At 47.9% G+C, this 23,772-nt stretch overlaps 1 protein-coding gene across 2 annotated transcripts; it reads right to left on the bottom strand.

Moving 5' to 3' along the window:
• Positions 1 to 2,563: 2,563 nt before the first annotated feature.
• On the bottom strand, positions 2,564 to 12,500 carry LOC138794545 (putative nuclease HARBI1). 2 transcript variants are annotated; one of them, XM_069973267.1, is made up of 5 exons: positions 12,411 to 12,500; positions 5,392 to 6,477; positions 4,332 to 4,694; positions 4,167 to 4,253; positions 2,564 to 3,999 (listed from the first exon to the last, which is right to left on the bottom strand). In XM_069973267.1, coding segments are annotated over exons 2-4 (1,161 nt in total). In that variant the 5' UTR covers positions 6,188 to 6,477; positions 12,411 to 12,500; the 3' UTR covers positions 2,564 to 3,999; positions 4,167 to 4,251. The 2 variants fall into 2 exon arrangements, with proteins under 2 accessions (XP_069829368.1, XP_069829369.1); XM_069973268.1 differs by lacking the exon at positions 12,411 to 12,500 and adding an exon at positions 8,019 to 8,335.
• Between the last annotated feature and the right edge of the window lie 11,272 nt (positions 12,501 to 23,772).

The following is a 23,772-nucleotide window of genomic DNA, read 5'->3' as shown; positions in this document are numbered from 1 at the left end:
GTCATGGGACAAGTTCTAGGAGCAGTCCTCCCATCCAGGAAATCCTTCTCATGGAGCCAACTATTACCCAATAGTCCCTGTCTGTCTCACCTGGGACAGTGACACAGTGCTGATGATGAGGGACTACAACTCCCAGCACAACCATCAATGTCTGGGTTCTGGTTCAGATGTTCTCACACGTTGGCTAAAGCTTACTGTCCTGCTGGTCCTTAGATATCCACCACGACTGGTGACAACCAAGAACCATATCAGGTCCTACAAATCCTGTCCTGGGACAGGAACTAAAAATAATAATAATAATATCACGTCACCCCCTAGGAAAAGGAAGGGGCCCTGGCTAGATGGAGGAGATGCCATCACACATGGCTGCTCATCTCCGGCACAGAACATCCTCTACAAACATCTTAAACATTATGTATATGTCCCTTCCCATCATCTCAGAGCAGACGACATCATAAACATTACATACACGTCCCATCTCAGAGCAGACGACATCATAAACATTACATACACGTCCCATCTCAGAGCAGACGACATCATAAACATTACATACACGTCCCATCTCAGAGCAGACGACATCATAAACGTTACATACATGTCCCATCTCATAGCAGACTACATCATAAACATTACATACACGTCCCATCTCAGAGCAGACGACATCATAAACATTACATACACGTCCCATCTCAGAGCAGACTACATCATACACATTACATACACGTCCCATCTCAGAGCAGACTACATCATAAACGTTACATACACGTCCCATCTCATAGCAGTCTACATCATAAACGTTACATACACGTCCCATCTCATAGCAGTCTACATCATAAACGTTACATACACGTCCCATCTCATAGCAGTCTACATCATAAACGTTACATACATGTCCCATCATCTCAGAGCAGACTACATCATAAACATTACATACATGTCCCATCCCAAGATCTCAGAGCAGTACAGAGATCTCAGTACACAGCTACTGCTCTCTGTTATCTGGAGATATCCACCAACACAATCTATTACAGCACACATGGACCAGGGATCACAGGGCCTACTCCCCAGCATACAATAACTATGATGCCTACAAGAAGCAATCACACTCCAGAGCTTCACTCACTATTCTGCTGTTATATCATGTCATATGCTTCAGCCACATCCTGACTGGAGCTTTGGGTGTGATTGGAGTACAGGATGTGGAGTAACAGTAGAATAGTGAGTGCGGCTCTGGATGGAATGAAGTATAACACATGATGTAGCTGAAGATCAGTGAGTACCCTGGTACAATACAACAGAGACGGACAATCAAAAACAAACAAACAAACAAAAAACAGAAATGCTTGTGTCTGTTGGTGGCTTTAGGGAAAGCCGCTAGACACTGAGCACACATGGCTTCTTCCATTGCAGCACCGGGACGGAGGGGCATTCATGAAAATACAAACTGGCTTTATTGACTGTTCAGCGGGAGACAATGGAGGATCAGACGTTCTCCATCTCCTGATCTTATGTCCGCTCTTGGTTCGGGCTTGTTCACTGTTGGCTTTACTGGAATGGCTTCTAGGCACACATGGAGAAAATTCATTGGCAGGCAACTCCCCTATCTCAGGATATCAGTGGAACAATCCGGATCAGGTATGAGCCAAGATGTTATTAGGTTTATTGGTCTACGGCTTTATTTACTGGAGTGGCACCGGACCGGTCCACTATGAACTCTAAGGGGTTCACATCAAGACAGCCCAATGGAATAATCCACTTCTATATAGAGGGGTAACTGGATGAATCCATTTAAGATAAGGAGGAGTTTTAAATAGTCATGTTGTGACATTATGAGATCTCAGGATTAGACTAATTCTATTACTACATAGGAATGGTACTGGCCAGTGACCTCCCTATTACTACATAGGGAGGTCACTGGCTAGTACCATTCCTATTACTACATAGGGAGGTGACTGGCTAGTACCATTCCTATTACTACATAGGGAGGTGACTGGCTAGTACCATTCCTATTACTACATAGGGAGGTGACTGGCTAGTACCATTCCTATTACTACATAGGGAGGTGACTGGCTAGTACCATTCCTATTACTACATAGGGAGGTGACTGGCTAGTACCATTCCTATTACTACATAGGGAGGTCACTGGCCAGTACCATTCCTATTACTACATAGGGAGGTCACTGGCCAGTACCATTCCTATTACTACATAGGGAGGTCACTGGCTAGTACCATTCCTATTACTACATAGCGAGGTCACTGGCCAGTACCATTCCTATTACTATATAGGGAGGTCACTGGCCAGTACCATTCCTATTACTACATAGGGAGGTCACTGGCTAGTACCATTCCTATTACTACATAGGGAGGTCACTGGCTAGTACCATTCCTATTACTACATAGGGAGGTGACTGGCTAGTACCATTCCTATTACTACATAGGGAGGTCACTGGCCAGTACCATTCCTATTACTACATAGGGAGGTCACTGGCCAGTACCATTCCTATTACTACATAGGGAGGTCACTGGCTAGTACCATTCCTATTACTACATAGGGAGGTCACTGGCCAGTACCATTCCTATTACTACATAGGGAGGTCACTGGCCAGTACCATTCCTATTACTACATAGGGAGGTCACTGGCCAGTACCATTCCTATTACTACATAGGGAGGTCACTGGCTAGTACCATTCCTATTACTACATAGGGAGGTCACTGGCCAGTACCATTCCTATTACTACATAGGGAGGTCACTGGCCAGTACCATTCCTATTACTACATAGGGAGATCACTGGCTAGTACCATTCCTATTACTACATAGGGAGGTCACTGGCCAGTACCATTCCTATTACTACATAGGTAGGTCACTGGCCAGTACCATTCCTATTACTACACAGGGAGGTCACTGGCCAGTACCATTCCTATTACTACATAGGGAGGTCACTGGTTCAGTCCATTCCTGTTACTACACAGGGAGGTCACTGGCCAGTACCATTCCTATTACTACATAGGGAGGTCACTGGCCAGTACCATTCCTATTACTACACAGGGAGGTCACTGGCCAGTACCATTCCTATTACTACATAGGGAGGTCACTGGCCAGTACCATTCCTATTACTACATAGGTAGGTCACTGGCCAGTACCATTCCTATTACTACATAGGGAGGTCACTGGCAAGTACCATTCCTATTACTACGCAGGGAGGTCACTGGCCAGTACCATTCCTATTACTACATAGGGAGGTCACTGGCTAGTACCATTCCTATTACTACACAGGGAGGTCACTGGCCAGTACCATTCCTATTACTATATAGGGAGGCCACTGGCTAGTACCATTCCTATTACTACACAGGGAGGTCACTGGCTAGTACCATTCCTATTACTACATAGGGAATAGGGAGGTCACTGGTTCAGTCCATTCCTGTTACTACAAAGGGAGGTCACTGGTTCAGTCCATTCCTGTTACTGCATTGGGAGGTCACTGGATCAGATAATTTCTAATAGCCATACATGGAGGTCAGAAGAGCAGTTCATGAACCATGGATCAATCCATATCCTCAAAAATACAGGGGTGGGTCTATGACCAATCCATGAGTTACTATAAAAAAATAAAAATAAAAAAAAAATAGAGCTACAACAGTCCATTTCCATTACTGTATGGGGGGGAGGGTCACTGGCTCTATCCATCTCTATCACTATATAGGTAAGTCACTGGATCAGTCCACATCCACTGGAGGTCACTGATCCAATGCCACTATTTTATAGGGAGGTCACTGGATCAGTCCATACCGTATAGGTATCAGCCCACATCCATGGCTATATGGGGAAGGGGGGCACCAGCTCAGTCCATTTCCATTACAGTATAGGGAAGTCGCTGGATCAGTCCATCTTTCATTACTAAGTGTGGAGGCCACAGTATGACGATATATCCAGACAAGATGATGTATTACAGGAAGGATAAACTACATGCACATGGTGCTCAATGGTATCCATAAGGGGATCTGCAAAACAAGACAAAAGGCATGATTGGCCGTATATGGCAGCAACAGGGACCACCCCAATATGACATCATCACTTTATGTCTGACCTCACGCAGCAGGCGTGTTACATGGTTAACCATGTTCCCAAACAATAACACAGAGACATGCAGCACGGCCCTCATGCTCACCTGTCGCATTTTCAGCTACGCAGAAATGTTTTCCCAATACAGTCATCAAAGTGGAGAAAGTGGAGTCTCTTTGCCTTGGGGTAGTCTCTACAGAAGAAAGAAAGGATGGATTATAGGTGCCCTCACGGGTGCGGTAGCACTGCTGTTCCCGGGATCATCACTCACAGGAGAAGTAATCCTCTACGATCTGGGCGCGGATGTCGTGTGCGTTGACGGCTGCTGGCGGCTCATGCGGAGGATTTAGCTTTCTCTCAGGTGGCTCTTCGGTTCTAGGTGTGATGTTGTGAACAACTGCGAGGTTGTGTAGAATGCAGCAGGCCACAATGATGTCGGAGACTTTGGTGGGGTCGTACTGCAGCCCCCCGCCTGACTTGTCCAAGCACTTGAATCGAGTTTTCAGCATGTTAAATGTTTTGTCTATGGCCGCTCGAGTGCTGGCATGGGCTTCGTTGTAGGCAAGCTCTGCCGGTGTCTTGGGTTCTGGTACTGGGGTCATCAGCCAGGGGCGGCAAGCATATCCCGACCCACCTGCGCATTATAGAGATAAGCTTCTTATACAGAGACATGGATGAGCACGCAAGGGGTGGATGAAGACAAGAACACGACAAGCATGAATGGTCTACAAGTCTACCTTAACACCCTGTGCTGCCGCCAACCCAGCTCATCCATTATGTTACTGCTCACAAAGTCTGCACACTCTTCTCCTAAAATACTCTGTGCTGCAGGAAGAAGCCTGTGTCTTCTACTAACTAAAGGGGGTTACTACTACAGCATATGAAAGTCATCAGGGAAAAGGGTCATCACACGGTTCAATCAGCTTTCTCAATGGAACTATCCACAATATTAACCATTTGTTTTTTTTTCTCCAACACAATTATATGAAATATTTAGTCCTGACTAAAAATCTCTTTTCTTTCTATGTACACAGCCCATCTGACATGTCATCCCCACAGGAACTGCCCCACCCCACCAATCACTCACCACCTCAATGATTGGATGAGCAGGCGGTTCTTGCGGGAAGAACACATGACTGGAACCAGGAAGGGGCAGTGACCATAAGTGTCAGAGTGACAGGTACAGGGGATCGGGAGTCACTGTTGATTCTGGACTACTAAATTCTAAGCAAGATCTGTCTAGGCCTTGGCACTACCAAAACTCAGCTGACTTACCAGTATATGGATATAAACAGGCAATACAAGACATTAACACAATAAACATTACCTACCTAGCAGCCACCCGCCGCATAGCCGGCCACTCTCAAAGCCCTCGTAGACGGAAGACTGACGCAGAATAGATGAGTTCTGGGAGCTTCCAGGGAAAGCCGAGAACAAGCTGAGGATCTTAGAGCTGCTGTCCACAATCATCTGCACATTGACAGAGTGGTAGCCTTTCTTATTCCTGTAGATCTCCTCTCTCTCGTGAGGAGCCGACAGAGCTATGTGGATACAATCCAAGACCCCCATGACATGGGGAATACCTGCCACAGAGTAGAAGCCATTTTTCAATTGCTGCCATCCGGACTTGTCGCTAGGGAAAGATATGAACGTGTGGACATGTTTCTTCAGGGCTTGGATCACTGGAACCAAAAATCGCGAGAATGTAGACTGAGAGACGCCTCCAATGGCAGAAGCCTTGGTCTGAAAGGACCCCGTTGAAAAGAAGTGCAGGCAGTTCAACAGTTTGACGATGCCGGGGATGGCATGACTTCTCTGTGTTAGTGGGTCAATGTCAGTGCGGATCAGCTCGTATAAATCTATGATGGTGCGTTTGTTGAGCCTGAACCTTTCTATCACTTCTTCATCTGTCAGGCCTTCCATTCCTGTGCGTTCCCGGAAAATACGAGGCCTTCGGATGCCCAGCACTTGAGGTTTCTGTGTTGGAGGTCGCTTCGGTTTTGGTCGAGGCTTCTGTGCAGACGGTGAAGGCCTGCGATGTCTTCTCTGTTTCTGATTTGGTTTATCTTTCTTCTCATCTTCCTCAACCTGTAGCAAGTACAGCATGACGGGGCCAAACGCCTCCATGCCCGCAGCAACATAAAGTCTATGGATGAGTGGTTGATGGATGATACGTGGGCTGACACAGCATATGTAACAATGCCTCAGTAACTGAGTGTTATTATCTCATTGGCTATGGCCATGTCCATGCGTGATCTGGATGGATGGATAGATGCATGGTAGAAGAAGGTAATGCATTTTGGGGAGCTCTGTTATAAATCTGTCTGTTGCTCTAAATGTTTTATAATAAATATCCACTCTCACAATATGGCATGTAGGTCATTCAAAAAGGTCCAAATCGTCTGAATCCCAGAGCTCTGCAGAAAGAGAGTGCACGTACATTGTGATCCACTATACCATACATAGAACAGAATTGTTTTTCCTCTGGCCAGTGCTATAGACAAGGATAGACCACCAATCAATTTTTTCCTGAAAACACCCGTAAAAAGAAAGCGGCCATTATTTCATGCTGCCATCAGTCACTGGGATTGTACCCGGCAGCCTTGGCTATGGCTATGTATCGATCAAGGTTAAAAGGGAGGGGAGACGCTGCAGGGGACCTGCCCGATGACCCATGGTTCACGAAAGTGAGGACAGGATGGCAATCATGTGGTATACAACTTTTTACCAGATCCTTCTCTATGGTGTTATATCATCCAGCAAATAAAGTAATGCCCTGAGGGAAATCACCTTCACAGGGGACAAAATGACTGTGGAGGTCTATGGATACCATGAATGGGGATCTATGGGTCATGCCCGCCTTGGTATGGCATCCCTCACGGCACTTCATCATCAGCTTTTTCTGGCAGACACACTAAAGAAACACTTTTGCCACGTCCCAGGAAGTGTTCAGACCCACGAGATTCAAGGCAAGTCTATGAGGCCTTCTCACTCTGGCTGCGAAGACTACCACCGATAGTTAAAATAAATGGACAGAAAGGCTGGTGCCGATAGGAGTGGTCTTTGCTGCCCATAGCAACCAATCACAGCTCAGCTCTTGTGAGCCCCTGGTAAAATGAAATCTGAGCAGTGATAGGTTGCTATGGGCAACAAAGACCACTCCTACTAAAAGACTGTACCATATATCTCCCCCGTTGTTCTTTTTGCTTTGGGCAGGGTAAGGGAGTAGAGATGAGTGAACCGGGTTCGGGTTCGAGTCGATCCGAACCCGAACATTCGGTATTTGATTAGCGGTGGCTGCTGAACTTGGATAAAGCTCTAAGGTTGTCTGGAAAACATGGATACAGCCAATGACTATATCCATGATTTCCACATAGCCTTAGGGCTTAATCCAAGTTCAGCAACCACCGCTAATCGAATGCCAAAAGTTTGGGTTTGGATCGACTTGAGCATGCTCCAGGTTCGCTCATCTCTATAAGGGAGTTCTTACCATCTGGACTCCCACCAATCACAATTTTTTATGTGTTTCTATGACACTTGTCACTCAGCTTAAGGCTATGTGCACATTACGGAATCCGCGTTGATAACTTCCTGCAGATTCAGCCCCCGCTTGAATTTTCGCCCGTCCCATAAGCTCCATTCTATGCTAAGGAGGATTCCACCAACCGCCTGAAGGATGGTCATGTCAATTCTTTGGGCAGATGGTAGAATCTGCCTGAGCATAGAATGGAGTCTATGGGAGAGGGCGAGATTCAAGTGGGAGCACCTGAGGGTGAGCGTCAGAATTCACGGGAAGTTATCTGTGGATTTTGTAGTGTGCACATACGCTTACAGATGCCCTGGTGAAGTCACGTGACCATGACACATTTTATACAGTGCGAGCCCCGTCCAAGGCCTGCAAACAAACATTAAAGGGCTAAAAAATAAAATGCTCCCAAACCTAACTGGTCTCACTTACCAAGTCCCCCTGAGTATTTTGAGCCGTCCCCCATCTTTCTAGCTGCTGACATCCTGGGTTAAAAGTTTTTCTAAAAGGCCTCTTTATATCCAAGATGGTGCTGGCCAGGAAACTACATTACCCATCATGCAGTTCTTCTCTTAGCTTTTCTGCCAACTGCTCCTCATTACTACATTGCATGAGGGAAAGGGGGCTAGGTGTCATTGCCATAGAGCAGTCAGAGAGGGAGACTGATGTGCAGTAGTGCCTGGTCAGGTCTCTCTGACAGCTGACACCCTTCCCAGCCCTGCTGTAGGATCACTGTTTGGGCTGTGTAGCTCCGTCCATGACAGCAAACACCCCCTCTCCCGACCCATGCTTCTCACTCTCATTCTCCCTTGGTCTCCTGCAGTCCGGTCTCTAACAGCCACAGCTTTATGCAAATGACAGAGTCTGGGGCTTCAGTCAGAGAATGAGAGATAAAAGCCAGGGGGAGTAGGGATGCACAATGCACCGAAAAATCGATACTATCGATTTTCGGGGAAAAAAACCGGTTCAATACCAGGATTTCCTGGTATCGATACTTTATGTTAAACTACAAAATAGCGTAGTTTAACATATAGTGCCGAGAACATGACAGGCGGCTACCTGAGCGCCTGTCATGTTCTCTCTTTGCCACCCCTGCGAACACAGACCCGGGACCCTGCGCGCTCACTCGGGCCCAGATCATCCACCTACCATGCAGCTGCCGCTGGCAAATTTTAGGTCGCCGCTCCTGCCTCTGACATCGCCAGCCTCGGGACACGTGTGTGTCACTGCGGGTCCTATGGGCTAAGATGAGGATCTTCCCCCCCCCCCTCCACAGGCACCGAGCATGAGACACAGCTGGGCCGGTGAGTGTCTGACAAGGGCAGAGGGGCAGCACAGGGTCGGCGGCAGGAGAGGGAGGAGAGCGGCTGAGAGTTGCACAGTGCGGGAGAGGAGAACGCAGGAGAAGACTGGAGGTGGGGGAGGCGAGGAGGAGATCTGACAGGAGGTAGCTGTGAGGCCGGGCCGTCAGGACATCCCCGGGGCCGGCATCAGCAATGTGGGGGGTGAACAAAAGGTCGGCCTGGCTGCGACTGTGAAGGGAAGTGGGAGGGGGGGCGGTAGCCTGCACATTACTCTGCCGCCCGAATCCAGCTGGAATAGTGCAATTACAACTCCCATCATCCCCCCTGATAGCTGAAGTGTGTTACATGACTACAGTTCCCATCATCCCCCTGATAGCTGAAGTGTGGGTTACATGACAACAACCCCCACCATCGCCCTGATAGCTGAAGTGTGTGTTTCATGACTACAGTTCCCATCATCCCCCCTGATAGCTGAAGTGTATTACATGACTACAGTTCCCATCATCCCCCCTGATAGCTGAAGTGTATCACATGACTACAGTTCCCATCATCCCCCTGATAGCTGAAGTGTATCACATGACTACAGTTCCCATCATCCCCCCTGATAGCTGAAGTGTATTACATGACTACAGTTCCCATCATCCCCCCTGATAGCTGAAGTGTTTCACATGACTACAGTTCCCATCATCTCCCTAATAGCTGAAGTGTATCACATGGCTACAGTTCCCATCATCCCCCATGATAGCTGAAGTGTATTACATAACTACAGTTCCCATCATCCCCCCTGATAGCTGAAGTGTGTGTTACATGACTACAGTTCCCATCATCCCCCTGATAGCTGAAGTGTATCACATGACTACAGTTCCCATCATCCCCCCTGATAGCTGAAGTGTGTGTTACATGACTACAGTTCCCATCATCACCCCTGATAGCTGAAGTGTGTGTTACATGACAACCCCCATCATCCCTGATAGCTGAAGTGTGTGTTACATGACTACAATCCCCACAATCTCCCTGATAGCTGAAGTGTGTGTTACATGACTACAGTTCCCATCATCCCCCTGATAGCTGAAGTGTGTGTTACATGACTACAGTTCCCATCATCCCCCCCTGATAGCTGAAGTGTATCACATGACTACAGTTCCCATCATCCCCCCTGATAGCTGAAGTGTGTGTTACATGACTACAGTTCCCATCATCCCCCTGATAGCTGAAGTGTGTTACATGACTACAGTTCCCATCGAACTCAAAATTCTGGTATCGTGACATCACTAGAGGGGAGAGCTGCCCAGACCGAGCTACACAGTGAGGAAGAAAGTTATCAGCATGGGGGGAGGAGGGGGGAGAGCTGCTGAGGACGGAGCTACACACAGTGAGGGAGAAAGTTATCAGCATGGGGGGAGGAGGGGGGAGAGCTGCTGAGGACGGAGCTACACACAGTGATGGAGAAAGTTATCAGCATGGGGGAAGGAGGGGGGAGAGCTGCTGAGGACAGAGCTACACACAGTGAGGAGATAAGGAAACAGTGGAGGGAGTGACAGCTGCCAGGGACCCGGATCAGCACAAGACCAGACCAGGCAACACAGTGAGGAGACTGAGGGAGCTGCAAACAGACTTCGGCAGCAGGGGCTGTCAGGTGTCCTCACTTCAGCCTATTGAAGGGAGGGAGGACACGTGACTCCGACTCAGAGGGTGGGGGCCAGGAGAGGGAGCGTGTCGGGGTGGATTGGACTGAGCTCATTCTCTGCCTGCACCTTGGGTGAGGAGACAGGGAAAGCAGCAAAAGGACACAGAACACATCATAACTTGTATTGGCCCTAATGTGAAACTAGGGGTGGGCTTTTACATAGTGTAAAAAAGATTTTGGGGGGAATACCCCTTTAAAGGGGCATCAAGATTTCTCCCCCACTGTCTGGGTCCCTGCTGCCAGTGACAGCCCGCTCAGCCATTCACTGTCTGGGGGGACCCAGAGACGCTGCAAGAGGATGGTGGAACGCTGGGAGTTGTAGTTACGTCCTCGGGGCATGTTGGGAGTCACAGTTACAGCCTCAGGGCATGTTGGGAGTCACAGTTACAGCCTCAGGGCATGTTGGGAGTCACAGTTACAGCCTCAGGGCATGCTAAGAGTTGTAGTTACGGCCTCGGGCATGCTGGGAGTCATAGTTACGGCCTCAGGGCATGCTGGGAGTCGTAGTTACGGCCTCGGGGCATGCTGGAAATGGTAGTTACAGCCTCAGGGCATGCTGGGAGTGGTAGTTACCAGCCTCAGGGCATGCTGGGAGTGGTAGTTACCAGCCTCAGGGCATGCTGGGAGTGGTAGTTACCAGCCTCAGGGCATGCTGGAAGTGGTAGTTACCAGCCTCAGGGCATGCTGGAAGTGGTAGTTACCAGCCTCAGGGCATGCTGGAAGTGGTAGTTACCAGCCTCAGGGCATGCTGGAAGTGGTAGTTACCAGCCTCAGGGTATGCTGAGAGTTGTAGTTACTGCCTCAGGGCATGCAGAGAGATGTAGTAACAGCCTCAGGGCATGCTGGGAGTTGTAGTTACTGCCTCAGGGCATGCAGGGAGATGTAGTAACAGCCTCAGGGCATGCTGGGAGTTGTAGTAACAGCCTCAGGGCATGCTGGGAGTTGTAGTTACAGCCTCAGGGCATGCTGGGAGTTGTAGTTACTGCCTCAGGGCATGCTGGGAGTTGTAGTAACAGCCTCGGGGCATGCTGGGAGTTGTAGTTACAGCCTCGGGGCATGCTGGGAGTTGTAGTTACAGCCTCGGGGCATGCTGGGAGTTGTAGTTACAGCCTCGGGGCATGCTGGGAGTTGTAGTTACAGCCTCGGGGCATGCTGGGAGTTGTAGTTACAGCCTCAGGGCATTCTGGGAGTTGTAGTTACAGCCTCGGGGCATTCTGGGAGTTGTAGTTACAGCCTCGGGGCATGCTGGGAGTTGTAGTTACAGCCTCGGGGCATTCTGGGAGTTGTAGTAACAGCCTCAGGGCATGCTGGGAGTTGTAGTTACAGCCTCGGGGCATGCTGGGAGTTGTAGTTACAGCCTCAGGGCATTCTGGGAGTTGTAGTTACAGCCTCGGGGCATTCTGGGAGTTGTAGTTACAGCCTCGGGGCATGCTGGGAGTTGTAGTTACGGCCTAGGGGCATGCTGGGAGTTGTAGTTACAGCCTCGGGGCATGCTGGGAGTTGTAGTTACAGTACACCGTAATCATGAGACAAACAGAACATCTTTGATAAAACTACAAGAGAAATAGTAAAATCATTAAAAAAAACAGGGGCCTAGAGGTGAGAGGCGGGGCAATGACGTCACCGCGGACACCTGGGTGTCACGTGAATACATTATGATAATGAGGCAGTTACACCTGTCAGGGGGCGGGGTCTATCCAGGTGATGCTACACTATAATAGCAGGCTAGTAACGCGCCGGGACTCTACACAGGAGACGGGAATAAGGGAGAGCTGCAGCGCTCCGGTGTATAGAGGCGCCATGACACACCGGCACCCCCGGCTCTGCACTCACCTCCGCGAACAAAGACGGCCCGCTCACTGCAACGCGCATGCGCCTGTACCTCACAGCCAAGAGGAAGCAACGCGCAGCCGCAGAGGCCAAGCTATGACTGTGCATGATCGTAAAGCGCGCGACTCCGTGAGGAGACGCGCATGCGTATGTGAACCGATGAGGCGGCGATATGAGGGGAGCAGTGTATATGAGTGTTATATATTGTATGCTATTATAGCACATCAGATATATAGTTATTACATATTATGTGGTAATGTATGTAGCATTATCACTTATATTATCAGGTATAGTATTATATGTTATTATTAGGTATAGTATTTATTATTATTGCTTATATTACCAGGTATAGTATTATATATTATCAGCTATAGTAATATCTCTTATTATCATCACTTATATTATCAGCTATAGTAATATATATTATCAGCTATAGTAATATATATTATCAGCTATAGCATTATATATTATCAGGTATAGTATATATTATTATCAGCTATAGTATTATATATTATCAGGTATAGCATTATATATTATCAGGTATAGTATATATTATTATCAGCTATAGCATTATATATTATCAGGTATAGTATATATTATTATCAGCTATAGTATTATATATTATCAGCTATAGTATTATATATTATCAGCTATAGCATTATATATTATCAGGTATAGTATATATTATTATCAGCTATAGTATTATATATTATCAGCTATAGTATTATATATTATCAGCTATAGTATTATATATTATCAGCTATAGCATTATATATTGTCAGCTATAGTGTTATATATTATCAGCTATAGTGTTATACACTCACCGGCCACTTTATTAGGTATACCTGTCCAACTGCACGTTACCACTTAATTTCTAATCAGCCAATCACATGGCGGCAACTCAGTGCATTTAGGCATGTAGACATGGTCTAGACAATCTCCTGCAGTTCAAACCGAGCATCAGTATGGGGAAGAAAGGTGATTTGAGGCCTTTGAACGTGGCATGGTTGTTGGTGCCAGAAGGGCTGGTCTGAGTATTTCAGAAACTGCTGATCTACTGGGATTTTCACGCACAACCATCTCTAGGGTTTACAGAGAATGGTCCGAAAAAGAAAAAACATCCAGTGAGCGGCAGTTCTGTGGGCGGAAATGCCTTGTTGATGCCAGAGGTCAGAGGAGAATGGGCAGACTGGTTCGAGCTGATAGAAAGGCAACAGTGACTCAAATAGCCAACCGTTACAACCAAGGTAGGCAGAAGAGCATCTCTGAACGCACAGTACGGCCAACTCTGAGGCAGATGGGCTACAGCAGCAGAAGACCACACCGGGGGCCACTCCGCTCAGCTAAGAACAGGAAACTGAGGCTACAATTTGCACAAGCTCATCGAAATTGGACAGTAGAAGATTGGAAAAACGTTGCCTGGTCTGATGAGTCTCGATTTCTGCTTGAACATGACAATGAGTTCACTGTACTCAAATGGCCTCCACAGTCACCAGATCTCAATCCAATAGAGCATCTTTGGGATGTAGTGGAACGGGAGATTGGCATCATGGATGTGCAGCCGACAAATCTGCGGCAACTGTGTGATGCCATCATGTCAATATGGACCAAAATCTCTGAGGAAGCTTCCAGCACCTTGTTGTATCTATGCCACGAAGAATTGAGGCAGTTCTGAAGGCAAAAGGGGGTCCAACCCGTTACTAGCATGGTGTACTTAATAAAGTGGCCGGTGAGTGTATATTATCAGCTATAGTGTTATATATTATCAGGTATAGTATTATATATTATCAGGTATAGCCTTATATATTATCAGCTATAGCATTATATATTATCAGGTTTAGCAGCGTTTCCCAACCGGGGTGCCGCGGCACACTGGGGTGCCGTGAGAACACGCCAGGGGTGCCGCGGGATCCCGGTGGGAAACTTTAAGCATCCCGAGAAGCTGTTGCCGCAAAGCTTCTCGGGATGCACGGATCACTTTCATGTTCCGCCCGCACTGTGAGCTGGTGGAACATTAAAGTGAACATAATTTAGGAGCAGGAAGTGTCTCCTGCTCCTACATTCACTCCCATAGGCTGCCGACACTTCTGGCTCGCAAGATGGAGCCAGAAGAGGAGGAGAGCTGCTCTTAGGATTAGGTGAGTAGGATGTTTGTTTTTTTAACTATTGGTGCACATTAGGTGGGGGCAAATCACGGGGGATATAATTACTAGGGGAAGAGCACTGGGCAATATTATTTGATGGTGGACAGAGCAGGGGGCATTATTATGTGATGGTGGACAGAGCAGGGGGCATTATTATGTGATGGTGGACAGAGCAGGGGGCATTATGTGATGATGGGCAGAGCAGGGGGCATTATTATGTGATGGGGCAGAGCAGGGGGCATTATTATGTGATGGGGGCAGAGCAGGGGGCATTATTATGTGATAGGGGGCAGAGCAGGGGGCATTATTGTTTGATGGGGGCAGAGCAGGGGGCATTATTATGTGATGGGGACAGAGCAGGGGGCGTTATTATGTGATGGGGGGCAGAGCAGGGGGCGTTATGTGATGGGGGGCAGAGCAGGGGGCATTATTATGTGATGGGGCAGAGCAGGGGGCATTATTATGTGATGGGGCAGAGCAGGGGGCATTATTATGTGATGGGGCAGAGCAGGGGGCATTATTGTTTCATGGGGCAGAGCAGGGGGCATTATTGTTTGATGGGGGCAGAGCAGGGGGCATTATTGTTTGATGGGGGCAGAGCAGGGGGCATTATTGTTTGATGGGGGCAGAGCAGGGGGCATTATTGTTTGATGGGGGCAGAGCAGGGGGCATTATTGTTTGATGGGGGCAGAGCAGGGGGCATTATTGTTTGATGGGGGCAGAGCAGGGGGCATTATTGTTTGATGGGGCAGAGCAGGGGGCATTATTGTTTGATGGGGGCAGAGCAGGGGGCATTATTGTTTGATGGGGGCAGAGCAGGGGGCATTATTATGTGATGGGGGCAGAGCAGGGGGCATTATTGTTTCATGGGGTACACAGCAGGAGGCATTATTAGTATAAGGGGCATACCAGGGGGATTATTAGTATAAGAAGGGATGTCAAGGGACATTATATGAGGGTACAGCAGGGGATTTTACTTACAGGGTCAGCCCACATTCCTACTCTCTTTACTGCAGTTCCTACTATATGGGAGCCTATATGAAGGAGAAAGGGAAAGAAGTTGCTAGAAATGTGCGGAGCCTAACATGTTTGTCTCGCAGGTTCTGAAGAGATGAAAAGTAGCTGCAAGAAATCATCATGGAGGTCTGGGCCGGATGGAGAGGAAATGGAAAGTGACGCCTCAGATCAAAGAAGACGTCACCTGTGAGTCAATGAATGACGATTTTCGTATTTTGTTGAACATTTTTTTTCAAGTGGTGCCCCGAGGTGGAAAAGGTTGGGAAGCACTGAGGTATAGTGTTATATATTATCAGATATAGTATTATATATTATCAGGTATAGCATTATATATTATCAGGTATAGTATGATATATTATCAGGTATAGCATTATATATTATCAGCTATATCATTATATATTATCAGGTATAGTGTTATATATTATCAGCTATAGTGTTATATATTATCAGCTATAGTGTTATATATTATCAGCTATAGGATTATATATTATCAGCTATAGTATTATATATTATCAGCTATAGTATTAATATATAATACTATAGCTGATAATATATAATACTATAGCTGATAATATATAATACTATAGCTGATAATATATATCAGGTATAGTATTATATATTATCAGGTATAGCCTTATATATTATCAGGTATAGTGTTATCAGCTATAGTATTATATATTATCAGCTATAGTATTATATATTATCAGCTATAGTATTATATATTATCAGCTATAGTATTATATATTATCAGGTATAGCATTATATATTATCAGGTATAGTATTATATATTATCAGCTATAGTATATAGTATTATCACCTATATTATCAGGTATAGTATTATCACCTGTGTTATTGTAACATATTTATTATAGTATTATCACTAATATTATAGAAACATTTTGGGGGAGATTTATAATATCAGGTGTGTGCACGCCCGGGCCGCACGCCAGCCACCACAAACCCCCCCCCCCCCCCCCCCCATCCACTTCAACTGAGCAGGAGGACACAGTCACCACACAGGGCTGTAGATCCACAGCATGGATAAACCCGATGCCCACAGCACAACCCCAGCATGAGCGTGACCAATCAGAGTGCAACCCCCAGCACGAGCATGACCATCAGAGTGCAACCCCAGCACGAGCATGACCATCAGAGCACAAGCCCAGCACGAGCATGACCATCACAGAGCAACCCCCAGCATGAGCGTGACCATCAGAGCACAAGCCCAGCACGAGCATGACCATCAGAGTGCAGCACGAGCATGACCATGAGAGCACAAGCCCAGCACAAGCATGACCGTCGGAGCGCAAGCCCAGCATGAGCACGACCATCAGAGCGCAACCCTAGCACGAGCATGACCATCAGAGCTCAACCCTAGCACGAGAATGACCATCAGAGCACAAGCCCAGAAAGAGCATGACCATCAAAGTGCAGCGCAAGCGTGACCATGAGAGCGCAACCCAGCATGAGCCTGACCATCAGAGCGCAAGCCCAGTGCAAATGCGACTATCAGAGCTCAAGCCCGGCACAAGCCTGACCATCAGAGCTCAAGCCCGGCACAAGCCTGACCATCAGAGCTCAAGCCCGGCACAAGCCTGACCATCAGAGCTCAAGCCCGGCACAAGCCTGACCATCAGAGCGCAAGCCCGGCACAAGCCTGACCATCAGAGCGCAAGCCCGGCACAAGCCTGACCATCAGAGCGCAAGCCCGGCACAAGCCTGACCATCAGAGCGCAAGCCCAGCGCGAGTGTGACAATCAGCACAACCCCAGCCCGAGTGTGACAATCAGAGTGCAATCCCAGCTCTATACCATGACCATCAGCGTGCAACCCCAGCATGGCCGTGACCATCAGAGCACAACCCCAGCACAACCTCTTATAAGAGAGACAGGACCAGTACAGCCTCACACATCAGAGGCAGGATCAGGAGATAACTGCGTCCTGCATCTCATTACAGAGCAAGACATGAGACGGGATCAATACTAGTGGTGAGAGGTGGATATCCACCATAAGTATCTATTATGGTGCTTGTTACGATATTATCCATAACTATAGAGAACATATGTAATGTTACCAACTTCAAATAACGACTTATACGATTCTATACATCACTGGCACCTGACTGTTTACTATTATATATTGTATGCAGTATAAGTATAAGAAAGTCTACTGGAGAGAGGTGGGCAGATACAGGACAGTCTGCTGGAGAGAGGGGGGGAGCAGATGCAAGACAGTCTGCTGGAAAGAGAGGGGAGCAGATGCAAGACAGTCTGCTGGAGAAAAAAGAAGGCAGATACAAGACATTCTGCGGGAAAGAGAGGGGAGCAGATGCAACAGTCTGCTGGAGAGAGGAGAGCAGATACAAGACAGTCTGCTGTACAGAGAGAGGAAGGCAGATACAAGACAGTCTGCTAGAGAGAGGAGAGCAGATACAAGACAGTCTGCTGGAGAGAGAGGAAGGCAGATACAGGACAGTCTGCTGGAGAGAGAGGAAGGCAGATACAGGACAGTCTGCTGGAGAGAGAGAGGAAAGCAGATATAGGACAGTCTGCTGGAGAAAAAGGAAGGCAGATACAAGACAGTCTGCTAGAGAGAGGAGAGCAGATACAAGACAGTCTGCTGGAGAGAGAGGAGTGACCCTGGTCATCTGTGAGTCCATCTAAGTGAGCCATTTTAAGTGTGAAAAATGAATTAATACCAGAATGCAGAACTATAACCACAATTGATTACTCATGGAATATCCCCATCTCCTGACCTGATCTTCATCTTTCATCCACAGGTATGTTTGCCTCTCCATCACTGGACCCCCACTACTGCCCTCAGCATCTCATTCATTGTTCCCTGAATACTTGTGTTTAATTTTGGTATGTCTGTCTTTCATCCCATCTGTATTGGCATTTATTGCACCTCCTAAGCACTGAGCTGTAATAGTTTGTTTTCATTAGCCTTGTTTATCTGTTTCCCCTGTCTTCAGTCAACTCCAGTCCCCACCCACCCCATGTATCACACCTGGTACTAGTGATTGCTAAATCCCTATATATTCTGGACTCTGGGTCATATGTGTCCCTGGTCATCTGTGAGTCCATCTAAGTGAGCCATTTTAAGTGTGAAAAATGAATTAAAGTGTCACTGTCGTGAATTTTTTTTTTGCAGAAATCAATAGTCCAGGCGATTTTAAGAAACTTTGTAATTGGGTTTATTAACCGAAAAATGCATTTTTATCATGAAAAAGCAATTTGAAGCTCTCCCCCCTGTCTTCATTGTTCTCCTATGGAGAGAGCTAAAGAAAAGACCAAAACAGGACAACAAAGAGTTAATCTACAAATCCCTCACGGATATCTCCTGTGACAGTCACCAGTGACCTGTCTGAGCTTGGATTACAGCTGTCATCCAGCTCTGTGCCTGTAATCCTCTGTTATCTGCTTTCTGCTGCCGGCTAACTCCCTCCTTCCTCCTCCCCCCTCCCCTCTCCCTAGAACAGACAGGGGACGTCTCCTGCAACAAGTCACAATTTTCAGATTTTTCAGAGTGGATGAAAAAGAGGAAGGAGGGGGGGACCTGGGAAAAGGCTTTTTACATGCAGATAATGGCAGATTTGGCTAATAAACCCAATTACAAAGTTTCTTAAAATCGCCTGGACTATTGATTTCTGCAAAAAAAAAAATACGACAGTGACTCTTTAATACCAGAATTGAAACCAGAATTAAACCAAAGGTAACACTCCGCCATATTCTCTTCTCCTCTCCCTCTCTTTGCTCACAATGTTTATTTTGGCTTTCACCTTAGCTTCCGTTATCCTCAAACTCTGTGTTAACCCTCCACTCCCCACACCAAGTAACAATCTCTTTATTTCTCCAGCTCTTTTACCCGCTGATCTCACACCTCCTTTTATCCTCTTTCCATACACTAAAACCTTTAACTACAAATGCTCTCAATGTCTGCGCCCTCTTACCTACTCACACCTCTGTCTCTGCTACTTCTCACTGCTGGAGACATTTCACCAAACCCTGGCCCTCCCCACCTGAACTCATATACTCCACTGCCCTCCTCTCGTCCACATTCTTCTAGATCACGGCGGCGCCCCTCTAACACCATACGCATCCGTCCTGACCCCCCTCCCCCTGTCCCTTTCTCTGCTGCTCTCTGGAACGCACGCTCTGTCTGCAATAAACCTACATTCATACACGATCTCTTTCTTTACCACAACTTCTTCTTCCTAGGCATAACTGAAACATGGCTGTCCCCTACTGACACTGCTTCCCCTGCTGCACTTTCCTACGGTGGGCTCCAGTTTACTCACACCCCTCGCCCTGGCAATAAGCCGGGTGGCGGGGTTGGCCTGCTGCTAATGGACAACTGCTCCTTTACGCCAAGCCCTCCTCTCCCTGCTCTCACCCTCACCTCCTTTGATCTATCCGTATCTATTCCCCCTCTAACCTCCAAGTAGCCGTCATCTACCGACCACCAGGCTCCGTAACCACCTTCCTTGACCAGTTCAACACTTGGCTGTTGCATTTCCTTTCAACAGATATTCCCACCATCATCATGGGCGACTTCAACATCCCCATCGACACAACCAAATCACCCGCCTCTAAACTCCTATCACTAGCCTCCTCCTTTGGCCTTACACAGTGGTCCTCCATGGCAACTCACAAAAAGGGCCACACACTGGACCTCATCTTCTCCCGCCTCTGCCCCATATTTGATCTCACCAGCACATCCCTCCACATCTCTGACCACAACCTCCTAACTTTCTCGTTTCTCCTCTCTTCATCTGCCCCCCCAGTCCAGAAACTTGCCCACCCTCGCAGGAACCTCAGAAACCTCAACACTCAAACACTCTCTGACTCCCTTCTGCCTCTCTCCACCATACACTCTCTGAACGACACTGACACAGCCGCAACCTTCTACAATTCCACAATAACCTCAGCCCTCGACTCTGTTGCCCCTCTCACGAAAAAGAAAACACGAAGCACGAACAGACAGCCCTGGCACACCGACCTAACCAAACAACTAAGGCGAGTGTCCAGAGCTGCTGAACGGCGCTGGAAGAAGACTGACTCTGAGGAACACTTCCAAACATACAGGAGAGCACTCCTTGAGTTCAAATCTGCCCTCACCTCTGCTAAACAGGACTACTTTTCTTCCCTCATATCTTCCTTATCTCATAACCCTAGGCAACTGTTTAACATCTTCAACTCTCTTCTCCGCCCCCCACTGCCACCCCCCACATCTCTCATCTCTGCTGAGGACTTCGCCACATTCTTCAAGCAGAAAATCGATGACATCAGAGGAAGCTTCAACTCACAGTCCCCTCAGCCCCCCTAATGCCTGTCTACTGCCCGTCCCCACTAACTCACCTCTCCACCATCACAGAAGAACATCTCTCCAAACTACTCTCCACATCGCACCTCACCACCTGCGCACTTGACCCTATTCCATCCCACCTTATCCCTAACCTCTCCTCAGCACTTGTCCCAACACTTACCCATCTCTTCAATCTATCACTAACTTCTGGCATCTTCCCATCTCCATATAAACATGCAACCATCACACCCATCCTCAAAAAGCCATCCCTTGACCCTACCTCCTTATCCAGCTACCGCCCCATCTCGCTTCTCCCCTTTGCCTCAAAACTCCTGGAACAACATGTCTACCATGAACTTTCCTCACATTTTTCATCCAACTCGTTTTTTGACTCCCTGCAATCCGGTTTCCGCTCCCACCACTCCACAGAAACTGCCCTCACCAAAGTGGCTAATGACCTGCTGACTGCCAAAACCTCGCGCCACTACTCTGTGCTCCTTCTCCTTGACCTATCTTCTGCCTTCGACACAGTTGACCATTTTCTCCTCTTACAAATCCTCTCATCCCTTGGTGTCACTAGCCTAGCTCTCTCCTGGATCTCCTCTTACCTCTCCAACCGCACTTTTAGTGTCTCCCACTCCCACACCACCTCCTCTCCTCGTCCCCTTACTGTTGGTGTTCCCCAAGGCTCTGTACTCGGGCCTCTTCTCTTCTCCATCTACACCTCTGGCCTGGGACATATCATAGAATCCCATGGCTTCAGGTACCATCTTTATGCCGATGACACTCAGATCTACCTCTCTGGTCCGGATGTCACCTCTTTGCTATCCAGGATTCCAGAGTGTCTATCGGCCATATCCTCCTTCTTCTCCTCCCGCTTTCTAAAACTCAACATGGACAAAACAGAACTTATCATCTTTCCCCCATCTCGCTCCACCCCGCCTTCTAATCTGTCAATCACTATCAATGGCTGTACTCTGTCCCCTGTCCCCCAAGTCCGCTGCCTTGGCGTCACCTTTGACTCTGCCCTGTCCTTTAAACGACATATTCAGGCCCTGACCACCTCCTGCCGCCTTCACCTCAAAAACATTTCCAGAATCCGCTCTTTCCTCACCCCTGACTCCACCAAACTGCTGGTCCATGCTCTCATTATCTCCCGCTTGGACTACTGTAACATCCTCCTCTCTGGCCTTCCAGCTAACTCCCTTGATCCCCTCCAGTCTATCCTTAACTCTGCTGCCCGACTAATCCACCTTTCCCCTCGCTTTGCCTCAGCCTCTCCCCTCTGCCAATCCCTCCACTGACTCCCCATTGCCCAACGTATTGACTTTAAATTGTTGACCATGACATACAAGGCAATCCACAACCTGTCCCCTCCGTACATCTCTGACCTGATATCCCGCTACCGTCCTTCACGCAACCTTCGATCCTCCAGTGACCTCCGTCTCCGCTCCCCCCTTGTTCGTACCTCGCACAACCGCCTCCAAGACTTTGCCCGAGCCTCCCCCATACTCTGGAACTCGCTACCCCGACACATCCGTCTCTCATCCACCATCAAGTCCTTCAAAAGTAACCTGAAAACCCATCTCTTCAAACAAGGCTACAACCTACAATAACTCTGCATCATACTTGAATGGCTGCACTTTACCTCCTGTTTCTCTCCCTATGCCCTATAGATTGTGAGCCCTCGCGGGCAGGGTCCTCTTCCCCCATGTACCAGTCTGTCTTTTGCCTTCATGTAATGTTTTCTGATCTTGTATTGTTCCTGCCTGTTGCCTATCTATTGTATAGCGCTCTGGAACTAAGGGCGCTTTATAAATAAATAATAATAATAATAATAATAATAATATTAAGGCAGATACAGGGCAGTCTGCTGGAGAGAGAGGAGAGCAGATACAGGACAGTCTGCTGGAGAAAAAGGAAGGCAGATACAAGACAGTCTGCTAGAGAGAGGAGAGCAGATACAGGACAGTCTGCTGGAGAGAGAGGAGAGCAGATACAAGACAGCCTGCTGGAGAGAGAGGAAGGCAGATACAGGACAGTCTGCTGGAGAAAAAGGAAGGCAGATACAAGACAGTCTGCTAGAGAGAGGAGAGCAGATACAGGACAGTCTGCTGGAGAGAGAGGAGAGCAGATACAAGACAGCCTGCTGGAGAGAGAGGAAGGCAGATACAGGACAGTCTGCTAGAGAGAGGAGAGCAGATACAAGACAGTCTGCTGGAGAAAAAGGAAGGCAGACACAGGACAGTCTGCTGGAGAAAAAGGAAGGCAGATACAAGACAGTCTGCTAGAGAGAGGAGAGCAGATACAAGACAGTCTGCTGGAGAAAAAGGAAGGCAGACACAGGACAGTCTGCTGGAGAGAGAGAGGAGAGCAGACACAGGACAGTCTGCTGGAGAAAAAGGAAGGCAGATACAAGACAGTCTGCTAGAGAGAGGAGAGCAGATACAAGACAGTCTGCTGGAGAGAGAGGAAGGCAGATACAGGACAGCCTGCTGGAGAGAGAGGAGAGCAGATACAAGACAGCCTGCTGGAGAGCGAGGAGAGCAGATACAAGACAGTCTGCTAGAGAGAGGAGAGCAGATACAAGACAGTCTGCTGGAGAGAGAGGAAGGCAGATACAGGACAGCCTGCTGGAGAGAGAGGAGAGCAGATACAAGACAGCCTGCTGGAGAGAGAGGAGAGCAGATACAAGACAGCCTGCTGGAGAGAGAGGAAGGCAGATACAGGACAGTCTGCTGGAGAGAGAGGAAGGCAGATACAGGACAGTCTGCTGAAGAGAGAGGAAGGCAGATACAGAACAGTCTGCTGGAGAAAAAGGAAGGCAGATACAAGACAGTCTGCTAGAGAGAGGAGAGCAGATACAAGACAGTATTCTGGAGAGAGAGGAGAGCAGA

The sequence above is a fragment of the Dendropsophus ebraccatus genome, chromosome 6, assembly GCF_027789765.1.
Source record: "Dendropsophus ebraccatus isolate aDenEbr1 chromosome 6, aDenEbr1.pat, whole genome shotgun sequence".
Lineage (NCBI taxonomy): Eukaryota > Metazoa > Chordata > Amphibia > Anura > Hylidae > Dendropsophus > Dendropsophus ebraccatus.
This window is presented reverse-complemented; position numbering and strand designations above follow the sequence as displayed.